The sequence below is a fragment of the Gouania willdenowi genome, chromosome 12 (genome assembly GCF_900634775.1).
Source record: "Gouania willdenowi chromosome 12, fGouWil2.1, whole genome shotgun sequence".
Lineage (NCBI taxonomy): Eukaryota > Metazoa > Chordata > Actinopteri > Blenniiformes > Gobiesocidae > Gouania > Gouania willdenowi.
The window spans coordinates 32,425,400-32,444,357 of record NC_041055.1 but is presented as its reverse complement, the minus strand read 5'-3'; the positions used below and the strand labels follow the sequence as shown (position 1 = coordinate 32,444,357).

Here is an 18,958-nt window from a genome sequence, read left to right as displayed (position 1 = left end):
GTTCTACGTAGCGTCTTTTCCTTTTTCTCATGGAACACTTTTGATAAAACAATATCCGACTCATGGTCTTTCATGATGATTTATTGAGTGGAAGAAGAAGCTGAAGGAAACCAGGCAGCCACGCCTCAGTTTCCAATAAAAAGATGAGCTTTCCAAATAATAAATACACGTTACATTTGATGGAGGACCTTCAAACTAAAAGTACCGTAGAATGTAGGCTGACTGGGATCTAAAAGGTATAAAAGCTGTTAATAAAAAATAAAGCCTCGCGTCTGCCAAACTTAGTCCAAATTAAACTTTGATCTCGTTTCTTTGATGCAGGATTAGCCGTAGTGCTTTATAGCTAAAATACAAAATGTGGAATAAAGGGTTTTTAGTGCAAAAACTAAACAGTTTGACTGCTGTGTTTATTAAAGGCACTGCTAACGTAAAGGGAATCAGAGCTGGAGCTCACATGGCGAGCTCAGCCAGGGCCCGCTCCAGAGGGTCCACGGACCAGTAGTCGTCGTCCCAGCCCAGGAACCAGCCGCTGAAGGTGGGGGGCTCGAATCCCTGCTTGATTCTGACGATGGGGGTCCGGGGGTCTCTGTTGGCCGGGTCCGTCTTTATGTAGCGCACCGCTGACCAGGACCAGAGCACAATGTTAGCGTCCAAACTAGTCATTTTGTGTATTTTGTTCTCGTACATAAGTAGTCTATTTGTGTTTTATTATACTGTATTTATATTTTTCTATTATATTTTTATGTGTAGTGTTTTTTTCAGTAATTTTGATGTCCTTTTGTTAAATCTTTGAATAATTGTGTGTTTATGCTATTGTTTTGTGTATTTTTTTTATTTTTTTTGTACATTTGTAATCATTTTGTGTTTTTTCAGTAATTTAGTGTATTTTCTTTGTGCTTTTGTAGATTATTTGATTACATTTGTGTGTTTGTATTTGTTTTGTTTATTTTTCTATTATTTTCTGAACATGTGTTGTCATTTTTTGTGAATGTTTGTAAAGAAAATTCTTGTTTTGTGTGTTTTTTGATTATTGTGTGGATATGCGTTGGTTTTTTTTTGTAATTTAGTGTATTTTTGTTGTCATTTTTATATTGTTTTGTATATATTTCTATCTTTGCGTACATGTTTAATCATTTCATTTGTTTATGCAGTCATTTTGTTGTCCTTTTGTGGATTCTTTGATGAATTTTGTGTTTTTTGGTCACGCTGTGTTTTTAGATTATTCGTTTGTCTGTCTTAAAATGTTGTGTGTACAAATATTTGTCTGCTTGTCTAACTGGATTCCAAACAGACTCCCACATGTTGCTGATAAACACCCTGAAGGTCACATGTCTCTGACTCGTCCCCCTTTATTTACCTGATGCCATGGCTTCAGTTTTCTCTTCATCCTGAGCCTCGTTTCCGATCCAAACAAACACCTGGAGAAAAACAGATGTTATTGTGTGTGTGTGTGTGTGTTTCTTAGACACATGTTGATATGAGGCGCCGTGTAATCACCTGCTCCCAGGTATCCAGGATCATGACATCATCAGTGGCGAGGTCGTCCTGGGTCATTTCCCCTGGAACTTCCTCAATCTGCAGGAAGTGAGCACAGAGTGGCGTAGTGTGAGCATGTGACAGTGACGGGCATGTGAGTGGAGCCATCATAAAGCTGTGGCTGCTCTGAGGGTAAAACGTACAATGAAGTTTCCAGTTTTGTTGGAGCAGGCGAAGAGTCGTGGGGGGTGGGCGTCCATCTTATCCTTCAGTCTGCTGGATGTACGATAGTCACCCTTTCCTCCCAAACACTCCCAGAACTCACCTGAGAGAGGTCAAAGGTCACGGGTTAGGAGTGTAAACGCAACAATAGACCTCTAACAACGTAAACAACGTAGAGCCAGAGAAAGTATTGATGCAGATGTTTATAAAGCAGCAGCTGTCAGAGCCTGAACATCACAGATCAATGACAGAGGTCAAAGGTCATCAGAAACATGACTAGAAACAGGAAGGAAGGTTCTACCTGTGTTAGCATGTGTGTGTGTGTGTGTGTGTGCCTTTACGTGAGTGTTTGTCTTTGTGTGTGTGTCCTCACCACTCTCCCCTCCCTCAGACTGGGCAGATGCAGATGTTCCCAGGATGTCACACAGCTGTTGAGCTCCATGTTTCTCAGTGTCACTGGCTCCTGTTCCCACCCACAGGAAGGAGCCGCCAGGGCTCACCAAAACAAAAGCATCGTTGGAGTTCAGGTTGGATGCCACTGCGTCCAGCTGCAGAAGAAGAAGAAGTAGAGACACGTTCAGGTCCTTCAAACACTAACTTTACACTTTAGAAAACACATCAAACATCATTTTCATCATCATTCAATGACATTTAAACCAATCAGTCTGAATGAACATCATTGGCTGCTAAACCCAAACAAACAGTTACAAATACATTAGAGGCTCATGGGAAACATAGTGAAGTCTAAAAAATATTAATTTTCTTTTCTAAAATTTACTGAGGTAAATGTTGAAATAATATAAAGTAAGAAGTAAAGTACAAACTGTCATAAAAGCAATAAATACACATTAGTATTAGTTACAGTAAGTGTGAAACAGCCTGCAGTAATACTTGTGTGCCACCAGAGGGCGTCCTCTGGTAGTTTTGTTCATTCTTGGAGTGATTTTATTAATTCACCTTTAATTTTGTGTTTTTTGAGTAATTTATGTGTATTAATGTTGTCATTTTGTATACTTTTGTAGTTGTGTGTTTTTAGAGTAGTTTTGCCTTTTTGTGTTGTGTATTCTTGCCATCATTTTGTATATTTTTGTTGTCCTTTCTGTGCATTTGTGTTGTCCTTTAGTGATTTTTTCTGTCATTTGGTGTGTGCGTGTGTGTGTGTGTGTGTGTTGGAGTTATTTTCTTACATTTCCTTTCATTTTGTGTGTAGTCATGTTGTCATTTTGTAGATTCTTGCTGTAATTTTTATATATTTTGTGGTGATGTTTTCTGTAATTCTGTGTGTTTACTTTAAGGTGCTTTTTTGAGTCATTTTGTGTATTCAAGTTGTCGTTTTGTACATTTTTGAAGATATTTTGTTGTCCTTATGCATCTGTATTGTCCTCCAGTGAATCTTTCTATCATTTTAGGGTTTTTTTTTTTAGTGATTTTGATTATTTTCCTTTCATTTTGTGTTTTTTGAGTCATTTATGCGTATTTGTATTGTTGTTTTGTATAATTTTGTGTATTTTTTGAATATTTTTGTGCATTATTGCTGTCATTTATGTATACTTTTGTCCATTTGTGTAGTCCTTTAGTGGATTTTTCTGTCATGTTGTGTGTTTTTTTTTTGTATCCTTTTGCATTATATTATTATATATTATATTATTATATATTCTTTTACAACACACACTGACTCACCTCCACAGCGCGGGTGTGTCCAGCTGAGTTGGAGCGGACCTGGAACAGTCGGGTCTCTGCTGGTGCAGACTGGCCCCCCTCCCTGGAGGTCCCCCCCCTGTAGACCACCATGGGCTGCCCTCCAAACAGACTCATCAGGTGAGCCGGCTCTTTGCCCTGCATCACCCTCACCTGGAGGAACACACACACACACACACACACAATGAGCTGGTGTGTGAGAGAGCTCCATCATGCTGAGTGTTTCTGATCTCATCACAGCACACGTTACACGTCAATCACTGATGGAAACTAAAGACATCTAAAGTGAAAGATCTGTGTCGCTTCCATCTTCAGACTCTAGATGGCGTCATGGAGCTGCTTCACAGTTAACACAGGCTCCACCCCTCAGCCTGCAGCTTGTTTCTGGTTTATTCCTGATTGTGGAGCACTTAAGGCTGTTATCACCATCTACATACGGGGTGGGGGGGATTTCTGAGGCTTTTAGATGTTTCCCTGAACTCCAACAGATCTGGTTGAAACCAAATTGTTGTCATGAAGCTCTGCAGACGCAGGATAACGAGACATTCATTTGATTCAGGTGTGTTGGAGCAGGGACACATCTAAAAGTCTCAGGACTGGAGATCCCCACCTCGGGTCTACTTGTTAATCACATGTCTGACAGCTGGACAACAGCTGGACACTATGACAGCTGCACAGTTTGGATTCCTCCACTCATGCATCAACACAAAGAGCAACATGGACCAACGTGAACATGCAGCGTTTTAGCTTCACGTGCTCATATTCTTATTATTACAGATCAATAAATCAAAGATCATTAACTCGACAAGAAAAAAAGATGGAAAATGTTTATATTTCAGCTTAAAACTAAAAAAACTGCAGAAAAGTGTTGGGAAAAACACTTAAATGCATCTGTCTAAGATAGGTGTTCTCAACCTTGGGTCAGGACCCCATTAAGGGTCTAGAGACACTGGGAGGAGGTCAGCAGATGCCTTTAAGAAACCAAGAATATTTTCGGAACAATTCGAGCCCATTTTTGCTTATTTTTTTTATCGTTTTTCTGTAACTACACCAAACTCACCATATTTTAACTTATTTTCATCACTTTTTCTTGCCATATTTTTGCTCCTTTTAATGTATTTTTACTACATTTCTCCCATTTCTGACACTTCTACATCACATTTCAATGCCTGTTCTGCACATTTTTTCCACTTATAAACCCTTTCCACCACTTTTTCACCTATTGTCACATATGTTGACCCATTATTGTCGTTTTTAATCTCTTTTATTGTAGTTTTTCTACCACTGTTAAGCCAATATTGACACTTTGAACCATTTTTGTTCACTCTAATGTGCAACTTTTATTCAATTTCTGTAGTTTTAAAAATCTCATTTCAACAGCTTTTCTACCATTTTGGTCACTTTGATTTGATTTTACATCTGAGAACCACTGCTCAAAGACTCCACATCCCACAATGCAATGCACCAAACTTTTCCCACAATGTCAGTAAGAGAATGTTTTTATTTTTAGAGCCAATGATCTTTGATTTATTGATCTGTGAGGCCTCTCTGTGCGTCACCTGCAGCTTTGTTCAGCTTCAGTAAAACCACAAACATCACTCAGCGTCCAAATGAAAGAAGTGGGAGGAGCAAAGGAGGGAAATACCTGCGTGGTGATAGGAGCACCAATGACCTGACAGAGAGCACAGGAGCAGTAGCAGGAAGGATGGAGGTGAGACACAGCAGCACCAACACTCAACACCACACAGATAAGCTCCTCCTACCTGAACGGGACCGCCCCCCAGCTCCTCATCCAGCTGAGCGCCAAGGATGGCCGACGCTCCGATCTCGTCCTGACTGGAGTCTGATCCCTGCCTGAGAAACACACACACACGGTCTAATCAGGATGGAGGCGGAGCCTTTAAATGGAGGCGGAGCAATACGATGGGTTTCTTACCACATGTAGATGATGTGTCCGCGGCGTCCTCCGTGCTGGTAGCTGTAGAGGATGATGTAGCTGTCACCACCGTAGAACTGTCCGTGTGTGGAGGAATCCACCAGAACTTTATCAGAACCTTCAATACGCCAGATCTGTTCAAACACACACACACACACACACACACACACACGCGCCCTGGTTTGAATTTCCACGTATAAATTATATATAAATGATAAATTATGTGAATATACTGTATCAGTTCCTACACGATCACTTAAATCTTCCTAATTTGGGGAACATTTGTGGAATAATTGACAGTTATTAAAACAGATTAAAAATGAAACTGAACTCTGCAAATATTGTGGAATTGTTGTTGTTTGGTATATTTTACTCACATTCCGTGCATTTCTTTGTTGTTTTGTGTGTTTTTGTTGTTTTTTTGTAAATAATTCCACATTTTGCGTATTTTCAAAATTATTTTCTGTGTTTTTGTTGACATTTTATAAATTTTTCTATCATTTTTAAATGAAAATTGTCCATATTTTGGATTAAAAATTAAAAATGACCGTCATGTGATATAAAAACTGAAAAACTCAGCTCTGCAAAGATTGTGTATTTTACTTAGTGTTGTCCTGTTACCGATTCCCCGTTGCATAGTACAGCGGTGTTTAAAAACGATATTACCTGTTTTTTGCCGATTTTTACTTTCTTGAGCGGGCTGAATTTGATGCTCTAAAGGACCGGATTAGGCCCCCGGGCCTTGAGTTTGACACGTGTCCTACCCTCACCTGTTTCTCTCCGCTGCCATCGTCCACCATGCCGTGCTGGGCAGCCATGGCTTTGGACTCGTGGAGGCTGGCGGCGTCAAACGGAACCTTCTGGATCCTGGCGATGCTGTTGGCAATGTAGGCCACGCCCAGTCCCTCCGTCTGGTCCTTGTCGCGCCAGTTCTTAAAGAACTGCTTGAATAGCGGCGTCTCCCCCATCTCAGGGAGGATCTGGACCTGCGTGTGTTTGGGGTAGCCCATCTTCTTGATGAACTGGTCGGCCGCCTTCATCGACTCCTTCCTCTCGTCCATGTTGGCGTCTTTACCTGAAGGTCAAACGCTGGATTATAGGTCAGCTCAGACCGACACACGGCGCCCACCGTTGCCGCACCACGGTGTAAACCTGACCTTTCCAGACGAAGATCTTCCCGTCGGTGCCGTGGTCCAGGATGAAACAGTCCCCAGAGTCCAGAGCGCTTTGGGCAAACGGGTTCTCAGCCGCTACCAACGCTATGGTCATCCCTCCACTGGCGTTGGACACCTGTAGACGGACAGAGGAATGAACATCCATCCACCCATCATCCATCCATCATCCATCCATCCTCTCACCTTGTAGAGTTTGGCTCTCTTCCTGTTCGAGGCGTCTGCTTTGATGTCATCAGAGGCTCCAGGAGGAAGATCAGGTTTGGCTCCTAAAACCTGTCGACCACGAGAGACGTTTGACCAACTTCGCTACTTCCTCACTTCTCAAAGATTATGGAGAAATTATTTTCACTAAGACCAGATTTTCTCCCGTGTGGGGTCACTCAAATAGGGTCAAGTAATAATAGAAATATATATGTTTAAAATTACATGTATTTTTACTTTCTCAAATGTTAATCTAGTTCAAATAAAATGCAATTAAAAAATATCTGAGCTGAAGAATCTTGTGACTTTGTGCAACATTTTAAAAAACTAACTCGAGAAAAAAAAGAAAATGTCTCTGGTTTTGCCAGAAATTTGTGATCCAATGAGGTCACGACCCAAAAAAAAGGTTTTAACCTCTGAGTGAGACTGAACATATTCATAGATAAATACGTAATGCTGAGTCATGGCCAATACGGTTTTCTGTCCAATCACTCATCAATCACATCAATAATGGATTTTACGGACGTTGATAATAAACATTACCTTGTCAGTGTTTTTGAAGATTTTCAAAAAGCCTTTGACACAATAAATCATACAAGAAACGAGATAAAATGTAGAAATATGATATAAGAGGGGTGGTGTATGAATGGGAATCTAGTTATTTATAGACGGGAAACAGATTGTCCAAAATAATGACATCAAATCAGATATTTTTATTATCAGTTGTGGAGTACCCCAAGGCTCAGTCCTAGAACATATTGTTTTTATTATTTATATGAATGATATTGTGTAAATTTTGTGATATTTACTTCAGTGTATATTATTTGCAGATGATACAACCATATTTTACTCTGAAAGAAATATAAAACATGTCTTAGAAGTTGTAGAGAACTAAATTAGAAAGTTTAAGAAATGGTTTGATGAAACTAAATTTATGATTTTTGGTTGAAAAGCACCAGATATTGAGGCTTATTTATTTATTAAACAGTTTTTGGGGTGACTCACCTCCAGCATCTTCTCTCGCTCCATCCCCTCATCACAGACGTAAACCCGGGCCCGCCCACTGCGCTCGTTGTCACGGATACCTTTAGCCACCTGCGTAGCCTTCAGCTTCTCAAAGCGGTTGCTCTGTGAGCCGCACCATTGGTAGATCTCCTGTAGGGGCGTGGCCAACAGGATCAATCGATCACATTGATCTAACCATTGATCCAGTGATGCTGATTGTTAATCTTACGTTTCCCAGGTCCAGGATGAAACAGTCGCCCTGGTTGAAGCTGTCCCAGGTCACCGCTACCTCCGTTGCCCTGACGACGCGCCGACCCTTGACCTGGAGCATGCGCAGCATCACTACCTCGTTAGTGACCACGTGTCTAAAACCAGAAGCCACGCCTCCTTTCTGGAAGGTGAGTTTAAAAAATGTAAAAACAGATGAAAGATAAAAACAAAACTTCAGTCTTTTCTGACAACACTACTGCTGACAAGGAGGGGGCGGAGTCAGCATCAGAAGCTCATGGTGATGAAGTCCAAGACTAGCGATGAATAAAGTGACAAAAAATGAGTAACAGATGGAATAAAATGGTCCAAATGTGGCAAAAACACGTGGCACGAAAAGAGAGAAAAGTGACAAAAATGAAGAAGTCAAGAGTGGCATTTAATGGAAAAAGGTATTTATTAGGGAAAAGGTAGCTTATTTTATTTGGATGAAACATGACAAAAAAATTAAAGAATGAACAAAAAATAGAAAAAAAGGGACATTTACCAAAGAAATGTGTAAAAAATGATAAAAAGTTCTGCATTCTAAGGTTTTCTAGAGAACATATAATTAAAATTAAGAAATAAAGAGCCACATGTTGAGCATCATTGAGTTAATAACATATCATAGTTTTAGTAAATATTTGCTTTGTCACGGATGGCTCCACACATTGGACACATACATTAAAATATCATATTTTTTAAAGTTCGGCTCTTTGTGTTTTTTTCAGAGGAAAGTCTCACCATGTACTTGATCCCAGACTTGAAATATCCCAGGAAGGTTTTGGACTCGTGTCCCTGAACCTCTCGGTACTGGATGGGTTTCCCCCCCAGGAAGTCGTCCATCTGAACGGTGAAAATAGCTGCTGAGCCGCTTTCATCCTGAGAGCAGAAATCACCTGTGAACGCACACACACACACACGCTCCATCTTAGTGTTCACACTGTGTGTGTGTGTGAGCCATAGGGTCAACGCTCACACAGGAAGACGTGAACCCATGCTTCCATAACACTGGTTACATCACATTATTGATCGTGGAAAAAGGTTCAATGATCAATACAGTGACGTCAGCGCATCAGAAACAGCAGCAGTGAAATGTGACGCATCACAGACGTAAAATCATTCCTCACACACCAGGAGAACTGGGTCTGTGACACATTGGTCATCATGTGACCCTCTATGGGGCCACTTTTAAAAAATGTATGTGAATTTTGTGATACTTTTCTCAAAAAAACATAATGTCAATGTTAAATCTAAATGTTAACATTTAGATTTAACATTTAACATTTAGGTTTAACATTTACAGTTAGATTTAATATTTAACATTTCTCAACCTTGGGGTCAGGACCCCATTTGCGCTTGCGAGACACTGGGTGGAGGTCGCTAGATGCCTTCAAGAAACTAAGAATATTTTCTGAACAATTTCACCAAACTCACCATATTTTAACCTATTTTAATCACTTTTTCTTGCCATATTTTTGCTCCTTTTAATGTATTCTTGCTACTTTTCTCCCATTTCTGACACTTCTACATCACATTTTAATGACTTTTCTGCACATTTTTTCCACTATCCAGACATGTTCAGCACTTATAAACCATTTCTACCACTTTTACACCTCATGTCACGTATGTTGACCCATTATTGTCACTTTTAAACTCTTTTCACAAGATTTCATGATTATTTTTTGCCACTTTCACAATTAGTCATGCCCAGTATTTGCCAATTTAAATAAATTGTTCCTACTTTTTAAATAACCCCCCAACGCCCCCTATTTCTGCAACTTTTAAGCCAATATTGACACTTTTCTCCCTTAATACCACTTTTTCTCTCCGTTTTTGCAACTTTTAACCAATTTCTGTGGTTTTTAAAATCTCATTTCACCACCTTTTCCACCATTTTTGGTCATTTTTAACCCATTTTATTTCTGATAAATAAAAAAAAACAAGGATTTACAAAACAAATCTATAAATAGAAGTATTTATTTTTCTTTATGAACCTAATATTCACATTTTAACACAGAGAGAAGCTCTCTGATCTACTTCCTCTAGTTTGTTTACTTTCTTCATACATTATGGTTAATAATTATTAATCAATATCAGTGTTTCCTCTTTAATTATTTACAGTGGAGGTGGTTTGAAATGTGTCTTTAGGTCTTAGAGAAGAAGTGTGTTGGTTTTAGAATGTGGACCATGTACTTGTAACATTACAGGGTGTTTTTGGTATGAAATCTACTATATGTAATTATCTATGGTATATAGATGTAAATGTATATTAGGCAGACATACAGATGTTGATGAACAGTGGACGTGTTTGTGTAAAAGTAGCCGTAACTCTACTATAATGTCATATAATTACAGGTACAGTGAATCAGTATCGTTCAGACACAGGTAATGACATGTTCTCTGATATATAATGAATGTTTCCTCTCATCCTGTAAACATCTGACTCTAAACTAAACTGTTGTTGCTACTCAGGGCGTGTAACCCAGTATGAAGCATCAGTCAAATGTTCACACGTGTATAATTAACACAAACAAGTCAAATACAACTCTTTCGGATCGAGGGTTCAGTGCACACAGACAATGTGAGTATTGTGTAAAGTGAGTCGTGTAAAGTTAAATATGTTAATGTAAACCTTTTGTTTACAGATAAAAACAGTTGTGACCAGAGGAAAAATCTGCAGGGAGCGACAGTTCCAATTCTGAGGTTTGGTAGTAGACAATGAAGCAGAGAAGAAGAGCTCTCCTAAGGGACCTTTACGTGCCCTTAAACAGTGTGCTGACACGCTCTGGTGGCTGAAGTTAGAGAGTAAATCACAGACTGTTGAAGACACACAAAAAACCCTGAGAATAAGAGAACTTTTGGGTGGGAGTCCTTCAACAGTCCGTGATTTACTCGCTAACTTCAGCTACCTGAGCGTGTCAGCGCACTGTTTAAGGGAGAGTAAAGGTCCCTTAGGTCCCATTTTTAAGAAGCAATAAAATGACTATGGTGCATAATGATGTGTTTTGTTAGACATAGATCTACTAATAAGGACATTTTAAAGATTTTAGGCCACATTTGTAATAACAGTGGAGGATCCTTTACCTACTCTAGGAGCTCCGCCCATAATTAAGGCATTTTCTTAATTTCCCCTCTTGTGGCTGTTCAGCTAAAATCTCAGGGTTTAGTTACACTTTAAAAATCTCTCGTACAAAGTGTTTCCTGGTTTTATCCATTAATATTTGTGATGTAACGCTATTTTTTTTAGTCAACATTCCTCTCCAAAGTATCATTTATTTTTTATTAGCAAGTGTTCAAAGGTTAATTCTACATGTAATGTGAATACATGTGATGTTATTATTTGGAACGATAACTCATATATTGTTTCTATTCAATAACAAAAATAAGAACACAATAATCCATATGATGGACTCAATAAATCTGAATCAATAATTATATATCCAGCTCTAAATCTGGTCACTCACCCAACCAGAAGTGGAGGTCGTACTGCAGACTCCCTGACCGCTGTTTGATGGTGTTCAGGATGAGGTACGTGTCCCCGGTGTAGAACCCCCCGTGCAGCTTCTCGGGTACGGGCACCAGGTCAAAGTTCTCCACCCTCCACACCTGGAGGCCGGCCTTCTGTCCGGCACACTCGAACTGAGGATGGGTGGCCATGTTTTTCCTGTGAGGAAACCACACAGATGTTACTTATAGCCCAGCGTCGCCGTGGAAACATAAAAGTTTATGGCTGTATTTGGATGTTTGAATGAGTCAGAGCTGCCTGGTGCTTCCTTAAATTCAGCTCAGAGAGGAAGTCATGTGAGTGACTCAGAATGTGATTCACTTTGTTTCTCCTGATGGAGTTTTTTCCAAAGACGTGGAACTCATGCACGGTTTTAAAGACGTGGAACTCGTGCACGGTTTTAAAGACGTGGAACTCGTGCACGGTTTTAAAGACGTAGAACTCGTGCACGGTTTTTAAAGACGTAGAACTCGTGCACGGTTTTAAAGACGTAGAACTCGTGCACGGTTTTAAAGACGTAGAACTCGTGCAGGGTTTTAAAGACGTAGAACTCGTGCACGGTTTTAAAGACGTGGAACTCGTGCAGGGTTTTAAAGACGTAGAACTCGTGCACGGTTTTAAAGACGTGGAACTCGTGCACGGTTTTAAAGACGTGGAACTCGTGCAGGGTTTTAAAGACGTAGAACTCGTGCACGGTTTTAAAGACGTAGAACTCGTGCACGGTTTTAAAGACGTAGAACTCGTGCACGGTTTTAAAGACGTAGAACTCGTGCACGGTTTTAAAGACGTAGAACTCGTGCACGGGTTTAAAGACGTAGAACTCGTGCACGGTTTTAAAGACGTAGAACTCGTGCACGGTTTTAAAGACGTAGAACTCGTGCACGGTTTTAAAGACGTAGAACTCGTGCACGGTTTTAATCTCAGTTCTTAACATAGAAAGGAGCCATGGCGCCGGTTAAAGCGTTTAACGTGAACGTCTGTGCTGCTCTCTTTCATATCTGACAGTTTGAGTGCTTGAAGAGCACAATAATCACCACTAATAGTCTCTGCTGACCTTCAGAGTCAAAGGAACGTATCAGTGGGTCGCTTTGCTGCAGAGAACAGAAGTTCTGTGTGTTTTTGTTACGTTTTCTGATCAATCATCAACTCCAACCCTGACCCTATACACACACACACTTATGTCATAAAATAGGCCTCTTATCAGGTTTGGTTTTTTTAAACTTTATTTTTGTTATTGTTTTTCAAGGTTTAAGAAAGAACAACAGCTTATAATACAAACAAAAAGATATGAGAACATCTGGAGAAAAGATCGACTGTTTGTAGGAAACAGAAAAAAAATAAAAAAGCAAAACATGATGATTCGGATCATCTCCAGCTGTGTTTCCAATTCAGATTTTCCCAAAATAAAAGCGATGTTTCTATGTTTCCGATGTTTCCGTGAAATCTCATCCCGTGAAACTTCTCTGCAGGAAGACGGACGCTCCAAGCCTCCATGGAACACTCTGTATTTATAGGTTGTTTCACGTCTAATGTGGCACTAATCATTATTAAGTCTAATAATAAGAAATATCTGGGTCTCCTCTTTGGTCCACAGGTACAGAGTCTTGTTTTCTCAGAAAGAAGTGGTCATGTGACCAGGTACGTCATGTTCTATGATGTGTAAAAAATGTTTCCATTGCACTTTTGTGACATTTCAATATCAAAAAGTCTGAAAAACCTCCTCATGAAAGTATGAAAAGTTTTCTGTGATATTGAGTGTTTTTCCAAAATTCAGGTGTTTCCATTTCCAGTTTTTTTATTGAGATATTTAGATTTTGTGCAGGGAAATGGAAATGGAAACACAACTTATGGCTACATTATGTTTTAGAAACAGCTCCCGTCATCCCTCAGGACTGACTGGAGTCAGAACAGACATTAGTTTGGTTGTCATAGTAACACAAGTCACTGCAGTGAGCTGCACGTTGACAATGGGATGCCGCAGGGGCCGTGGTTAGGTCCCCTTTCATTCTTAAAGGTTTCAGATAGACTTTAAAAGTTCTACCAATAAAATCCACCGCTATCTCCAACTTCTTTAGTGGTCCGCTGTTCTATTAATCACAATAGTTGCTTAAGTAGCCGTGTGTTTTACTTCAACGTGTAGTCTATTTGCCCAAACCAATAACAATATTATGTTAATCAGCTTGAGTCTGACACTTAGTTAACGGGGGTTTACATGCTGAGGGTTAGGTTATGTTTTTTTTTTTGGATGAATACGATAATCCCACAGTGAAATATTATGATATATCGCAGAATCAAGTTTTTTCTTACACCTTTACTCCCATCGATGTCTTTAAGCTCTTTGTGCCAAATGTTTAACAGAATTACAATCAAATCAGAGTTTATCAGCAACTATTGAGTTACATTCACGAGGTTTAAACTTACATACAGTATGATGAGATAGAAATTGACTAAATGAAGAATGAAAAAGCTGCTTTGACGACAACATTAAGATGTTTCTACATCATAAAACATGTAGAGAATGAACCAATGTGTCTGATCTCCTTCAGAATAAGTTCACAGATCAAGTTTAACATTCAAACTGTCAGTTTTTACCTCTGAGCTACAGACTGGAGGTAGAACATGTTGGAACACACACAGCTTCAAGCACAGGAACACTGACTTTTATTTTGGAGGGTCCAAACATCCACACCGGACCAGGATCTGTCTTCCTGTCAGCAGCTGCTGTCTGACCACAAACATGGAAGGAATCTAAGCCACGCCACGTAGCTTTCACAAGCTCCGCCCACTGGCGACAGTTAAACTCAATAACTCTGCTACAGATCCACGTTTTAGAGTTTCAGTGACGCAGTAAAAGCTTTTTACACCCAGTGACAGTGTCTATTTATAGCTGCTGTTTTATTTAAATATGCCTGAGGATTGACTTTAAAGTTCCTGTTTGTCTGCGACACTGAATAATTAAATAAATAAAGTAGGGCTGCACGTGTTCTTTTCCCTTTGTTTGCAGAAAGACAACAGTTTTTACACATTAGAAGAAGAAATACATTAGAAAGCAACTTATTCTGAGGTTAGAACTATTAAAGTAGATGCATTTGTTAATAGTGGAAAAAAAAACATTTACAAAATATAGGGTGAAGATTGTAAATCTGCAAATAAACAGCAACTTTTTTCAACATTTAGCAACAAACCATGTTTAAACAACGTATGTACATTCTTTTTCGTTACTTTTGCCCAGATTTACAGCGACAATTGTAAAATTTGTGATTTTTTTTCTCGTAAAAATATATAGTCAATATTAAACCTTAATCTAAATGTTAATATTAAATCTAAAGGTTAAATCTAAATGCTTTTAAGAGCTTTTATTTTGGTACTTCCGATGAATTTGCATTAAGATTTAACATTTAGATTTAGATTTCACATTTAACATTTAGATTGAACGTTTAACATTTTTATTTTACATTTACCATCAAACATTTAGATTTAACATTGACATATTTTTCCAAGAGGAAAAATGTCACAAATATTGCTGTAAATATAGTTTAGAAAATGTTATTTTAAACGTGAATTGTTGCTAAATGTTGCAAAAAGTTGCTGTTTATGTTTGTATGCACAACTTTACAATTGGTGATTATTGTGTTTAAAGGGAGCTGTGTTTGTTTTATTATTATTTTGTGCTTGGACACACCCCCCCCCCCCCCCCCCCCCCAACAGATATTGATTTTAGAACATAACTTAAACTCTTTATGTTAAAAGTCAAAAATATATGTTTAAGTGTAGAACTTTGGGGTAAAAGTGTTGTTTTACTTTAATTCATCAATGTAGTTATTTTTATTTACATAAAGTTACATTTTAGGTCTTTATTTAAAAGGTCATGTGATGATATTTTGTTGTTTGTTTTGTGCTCAAGGGGATTTTTGTGTCACATGAACCAGTTCATTATGAAAAATGATGACGAAGCATAAAGCGTGATTGATCTATGATTAATCAATGAATCGCTGAAGAACTGAACAGATGAATTGATTAATAACAGATTAAAGTGATACAAAATGAGGACGTGAAAGTAACTGTATTAAAGATAGAACAGGGCACTCTGGGTGAAGGAGGCGGAGTCTGCAGAGGCACAGGCTCCTCCCTCCCACCCACCAACTCAAAACCAGTGGACCCAGTGATGGGCCTCCATGGAGCCAACCGTCCCCCTCCCCCCAGTGTTCATAACAGTCTCAGCTCTGGTCTGGTCCACACACACACACACACACACACTGTGTTTTCCTCAGATTTTTCCCTCAGGATGAAGCTCAGCTATGACTCAGTTACTCCACAGTGAGCAGCTGCACACACACACACACACACACACTCAACTGCTTCCCTTTCCTCTGTGTACACACGTCACAATAAATCTTTTATGACTTCTGCTAAAATCTCCAGGTGACAGTGTGCTTTAAATCTGGGGTTCTCAACCTTGGGGTGAGGACCCCTGATATGTTCAGAACTATGTAAACCCATTTTTATTTTATTTTTTTGCTTATTTTTACCCTTTTTCTGCATCTATGCCAAACTTTCCATATTTTAACCTATTTTCATCACTTTTTCTTGCCATATTTTTCCAACATTTCTGACACTTCTACATCACATTCAAGACATGTTCTGTACTTTTAACCCTTTCCATCAAATGTCACATATATTGACCCATTATTAACCTCTTTTCACCATATTTCATGAATATTTTTGACAATTTTAACCATATTCACCATTTGTCGTGTCCATTATTTTCCAGTTTAAACTAATTGTTCCAATATTCACACTTTGAACCTTTTTTACCACTTTTTCTGTCTGTTTTTATCCACTCTAATTTGCAACTTTTAACCAATTTCTGTGGTTTTTAAAATCCCATTTTACCACCTTTTCCACCATTTTTGGTCACTTTAAACCATTTTATTAGTGATTAAAACCATGATTTCCGTCTTTAAGATGATTATAATAATAATCAGATAAATTCCATACGTCACTGGTTTGAGATGAAGCAGAAAGTGTGACTATGTCCAAGCGACTCATCACAGGTGATTAAAACAACAATAGTTATGATTGATGTGATAAACCATCAGACAGTGAGGTTCACTGTGTCAACATATACTGTAGGTGGGATTATTGAAAACATACCTTAATGTGGAACTTTGGCCCCAAATGTGACACGAGTGAATGTTTTGGGACAATATCACATGTTGACACTATTTTCCTCAGGAAACAGGTGATTGAATGTGTAGCAAACACCAATAGGTCTAATTTAGCTCATAATCTTGTTCAAAGTCTCACACTGTGATCACACGTCTACTCTGTACACGTCTAGGGACATTATCACACACATTAACGCAAACACAATGTGTTTTAGTGTTAAGTTAAAAAACAGTTTAAGAAGTCAACATCTAAAGCTGTAGATGTGATGGAATGAGTTCATCAGAGGGAATGTGAGGAGGAGGTAGTTTGGTTCTAAATGTAGGAGAGAAGATGATGCTCTGTGATAATAATAATATTAATAACATTATAACCACTCAGTTATAACTTAGTGCCACAGAGGAGAACACACACACACACTCATGTGGCTGTGTCAAACAGGATGTCAACCACTTCCTCACAACACTGCCTGTTAAAACGTTTCCATGACAACCACAGAAATAAGTTTTGCTGTGTGTGTGTGTGTGTGTGTGTGTGTGTGTCCTTATAAGGTCACAGACTGCAGCAGCCTTCACTGCTTGCGTTGCATTTACTTTGTTTCTCATTGTGTGTCTGAATGTCACACAGAGACACACACACACACATTCAGACACACGGTGTGTGTGTGTGTGGGGGGGGGGGGGGGGGGGTAGTAGTAGTAGAGGGTCTTACCTGGGACAGAGCAAAGATCAGAACCACAGCTGGACCGACGTAGAACCAGGTCTGTAAGATGTAGCGGGGGAGCAGCAGCCTCTGGTCGGTGTGACAGTGGACCTCAAACCTCTGATTGAGCTCCGTTAGGATTAAAGGACACGCCCTTTGATGTTCACTGTGGCCCTCTACCGACCATACACAGAACTGCAACTATGACTGTGTTTCTTCCTTTCTTTGAGTTTTATATAAATACACTTAATTCACCTTTTTCTCCTTTTCAAAGACACTCATTAAATTATTAAAAAACACCACAAACAATTGTTACTAAATAACACATGATTAGAAAATAAAGCTGTAGGTTCTTCCATTTTCTGACCCTCTTACTTCTTCTTTCAGGGTGGTGGGGGTCTGTGGGGGTCTGCTGGTGTCTATATGAGGCGACACACACACACACACACAACTGCTTCCCTTTCTTCTGTGTACACACTTCACAATAAACCTCTGCTAAAATCTCCTGGTCGACAACGTGTTTTAAATCTGGGGTTCTCAACCTTGGGATGAGGACCCCTGAATATGTTCTGAACAATTTAAACCCATTTATTTATTTCTTTTCTTTTCTTATTTTTACCCTTTTTTATTTTTTCCACCAAACTCTCCATATTTTTGCTCCTTTTATTGTATTTTTTGCTACATTTCTGACACTTCTACATCACATTTCAATGACTTTTCTACACATTTTTTCCACTTTCCAGACATGTTCAGCACTTATGAACCCTTTCCACCTAATGTCATATATGTTGACCCATTATTGTGGCTTTTCTGATTTTTTTTGACAATTTTAACCACAGTCACTATTTCTCATGCCCTTTATTTGCCACTTTAAACTAATTGTTCTAATATTGATACTTTGATTATTATTTTTTTTTTTTACCACTGTTTTTGTCCATTTTTGTCCAATCTAATTTACAACTTTTAACGAATTTCTGTGGTTTTTACTTTTTAAAATCCCTACTTTCCTACTTTCTCTGAGGCAGATTCAAAGGTTTGATGAAGATGTTGATGTTTTTTGTTGCTTCTCCTCGTACTAATCATACCAAAAAAAAAAAGAAAATCTTTATCAAGGAAACATAAAACTATCATCGAACAATGCAAAATAAAGATTTTGTTTGTGTTAAAAGCATAAACACAGAAAAAACAACAGTAACATTAATAGAATATATACTAAATAATACAATTACTGCATATATATATATATATATATATGTGTGTGTGTGTGTGTGTGTGTATATCCATCCTTTATCTTTATTTTTATAGTGTTTCTGGTTTGTTTGTTTTTTGTTCTTCACTCCATCCACCAAGCTAAATTCCTTTTATTGTTTTTTTAAACTGTACTTAGAAAATAAAACTGATTCTGATTGGTAAATATACAATAATAATAATACAACAATATACAGAATACAAAATAATATTTTCAGTAATTTATTTTTATTTTTTATTTTTTTTTAATGTTTATAATGTTCCAAAACAGCCGTAAAAACACCATCACATTAAAATCTACCTGTCATTCCTGTTATGATCACTAGGTGGAGTTGTGGGCCTGTGAAGCCGCTTTTTAACCATCAGCAGAAAAGC

General features: G+C 38.6%; 1 protein-coding gene across 2 annotated transcripts; it reads right to left on the bottom strand.

Moving 5' to 3' along the window:
- Positions 1-63: 63 nt before the first annotated feature.
- Positions 64-17,728, bottom strand: gsna (gelsolin a). 2 transcript variants are annotated; one of them, XM_028462165.1, is made up of 17 exons: positions 17,345-17,728; positions 11,427-11,626; positions 8,704-8,858; positions 7,943-8,104; positions 7,714-7,863; positions 6,691-6,780; positions 6,490-6,622; positions 6,103-6,407; positions 5,333-5,466; positions 5,160-5,250; positions 5,042-5,068; positions 3,379-3,549; positions 2,072-2,246; positions 1,680-1,801; positions 1,498-1,575; positions 1,358-1,418; positions 64-620 (listed from the first exon to the last, which is right to left on the bottom strand). In XM_028462165.1, the coding sequence occupies exons 2-17, from the start codon at positions 11,617-11,619 to the stop codon at positions 451-453; spliced, it is 2,217 nt and encodes a 738-aa protein (XP_028317966.1). In that variant the 5' UTR covers positions 11,620-11,626; positions 17,345-17,728; the 3' UTR covers positions 64-450. The 2 variants fall into 2 exon arrangements, with proteins under 2 accessions (XP_028317966.1, XP_028317967.1); XM_028462166.1 differs by lacking the exon at positions 5,042-5,068 and having other exon boundaries at positions 17,345-17,727.
- Positions 17,729-18,958: the final 1,230 nt, after the last annotated feature.

Bases quoted from the DNA above. Each gene is read 5' to 3' on its own strand.
- gsna (XM_028462165.1), bottom strand. From the start codon at position 11,619: ATGGCCACCCATCCTCAGTTCGAGTGTGCCGGACAGAAGGCCGGCCTC. The intron at 6,623-6,690 runs GTGAGAGGATGG...GTCCGTCTACAG, and splicing joins AGAGAGCCAAACTCTACAAG to GTGTCCAACGCCAGTGGAGG. The intron at 621-1,357 runs GTAAATAAAGGG...GGTCCTGGTCAG, and splicing joins AACTGAAGCCATGGCATCAG to CGGTGCGCTACATAAAGACG.